At 36.6% G+C, this 1860-nt stretch overlaps 1 protein-coding gene across 1 annotated transcript; it reads right to left on the bottom strand.

Moving 5' to 3' along the window:
* Positions 1 to 467: 467 nt before the first annotated feature.
* On the bottom strand, positions 468 to 1649 carry LOC112030955 (cytochrome b-c1 complex subunit 9, mitochondrial-like). Its single transcript, XM_024063620.2, has 2 exons — positions 1348 to 1649; positions 468 to 600 (listed from the first exon to the last, which is right to left on the bottom strand). The coding sequence occupies exons 1-2, from the start codon at positions 1471 to 1473 to the stop codon at positions 532 to 534; spliced, it is 195 nt and encodes a 64-aa protein (XP_023919388.1). The 5' UTR covers positions 1474 to 1649; the 3' UTR covers positions 468 to 531.
* Between the last annotated feature and the right edge of the window lie 211 nt (positions 1650 to 1860).

Raw genomic sequence — 1860 nt, 5'->3', positions numbered from 1 at the left:
TAATATTCAATAATATGATCTGAACTTGAATTGTATTAAAATTTGAAACCCAATTCAGATTGGCTTGTCAACAAAGATCTAATCATGACCATCCTGATGTACAACCAAGGGCTTGAGTATCCAAACATTTGCAAGAACTCAACCTAATCAAGACATGCAAAACCTCTGACCATACAGCAAAAATCAATCATATAACGAGACAAAAAACAGAATGTGAGTGAAATCAATGCAATCAATAAATAAAAGGTTTACGATTCTATCTTGTACGATGTTCTGTACCTAACAGAAATCTATACAAACTTGTCAGCAGATGGCATTAGCAAGTCTAACTCATTTCAAACAGAACAGCTCAACCATAGCAGGTCCAGAAGAAAGGGAAAAAAAAGCATAATTTCTTAAGCCCACATATCTTCATATAGCACACAAATAGAATTTTGATATAAAATAGCCAGATAACTATAAAGCTTTTAATGCAGTGTAAAACTCAACAGTGTGTAAGAGCAAGCAAACAAACCATAAATGTAAATTCTATTATAGTAATAGATGACATACCCCAACATTGTTCATTTCCCAGAGTTTATGAACTCCATAATCCACAGCCTGCACCCAGTTATGAAAATATTAGAAGACTTCTCATATAATTCTTCTTTTAATAACCGACAATAAAGAAGCAAATAAAATTTTAGCGATAACATCGAACGGGACACTCTAATTACCCAGTACCCAAAAACTTCAGTATGAGAATCAATGTAATCCAACCCTCTTAATAAAGCTTCTATTTCAATCCCCACAAGACCTTCATTCCCCAGTAATCTATTTATTTACTAACAATATGTGCAGCGCAAAAACCACATTTTTTATTGGGACAATAATTATCTTATATGGTATGTACAACTTCTCTCTCATGACATGTGGATTCGACTGGGTGATGCATATATCTGATGCATGAGATACTTTTTCGTTATTCACACACCCATGGGGTTTCAAAGCCATGACCTCACTCTCCGCCATGCTTTTTACAAGGGGAGAGCTCATTGGCACAAAGTGATACTAAAATTTTTGAATCTGAAACGTACCATAACCTATCACTACAGCAACCAAAAAATAAATCTCAACTTGACTGTTGAGAAATATATTAGCCTTCAAAGGTAATATCCAGTAATTTCTTATAGTCCAATCTAATGGGTTTCAAAAAAAAAAATAAAAAAAAATTACGCAACCATGCTATGCATCTGAACTCAAAGCTAGACCTATCAAAGTCAAAGAATATCATTTTCCTAGTCTTTCCAATCAGATTTCTCAGCAGAAAAAAAATGAAATTGAAATGCGGAAATTGAAAAAACTGACCCTTTCTCCGAAGTAAGCGCCGACGACGACGAAGGTGACGTAGATGGAGTTGCGGCGCATGAGCACCTTGTAAAGCCCTTCAAAGATGCCTCCTCCGGCGGTGCTTCTTCTAGCAGCTGAATCCATGGCGGTTTTGGCTTTGCTGCTGGGTCTCTCCTTTGCTCTCGTTTCTGAATCTTTGATCTTGTTCGCTAGGGTTCGGTGAGAGCTCTAGCTCGCTCGGCCTTGATTCGATGAATGAAATGGATGGGGAATTTGGGAGGTTGATTTAGTAATTGTCAGTCAGCGTTTCTGGTTTGGAGAGAGATGGACCGGTTTATGATGAGAATATTCTTCTGGGCCGGGCTTATTGGGCTTTCTTGTTGAACATTTTGGGATGTCATTAACTTTTTATCTTGTTGTGGGTTTTTTTTTTTGGACAAAGTTTAGCTACAAAATTGGTTGTAGCCTTAGGCTACAAACTCACTCAATAAAATAAATATTACTGCATATTTTGAAAATCTAACCGTTGAA

The sequence above is a fragment of the Quercus suber genome, unplaced genomic scaffold (genome assembly GCF_002906115.3).
Source record: "Quercus suber isolate HL8 unplaced genomic scaffold, Cork oak 2.0 scaffold_110, whole genome shotgun sequence".
NCBI classification, from domain to species: domain Eukaryota; kingdom Viridiplantae; phylum Streptophyta; class Magnoliopsida; order Fagales; family Fagaceae; genus Quercus; species Quercus suber.
Note: the sequence above shows the minus strand (reverse complement) of the source record. Positions and strands in the feature narration are given on the sequence as shown.

Coding starts and splice junctions, on each gene's coding strand:
- LOC112030955 (XM_024063620.2), bottom strand. CDS start 1,473: ATGGATTCAGCTGCTAGAAGAAGCACCGCCGGAGGAGGCATCTTTGAA. Junction 601..1,347: donor GCGCTTACTTCGGAGAAAGG/GTCAGTTTTTTC, acceptor AACTGGGTGCAG/GCTGTGGATTATGGAGTTCA.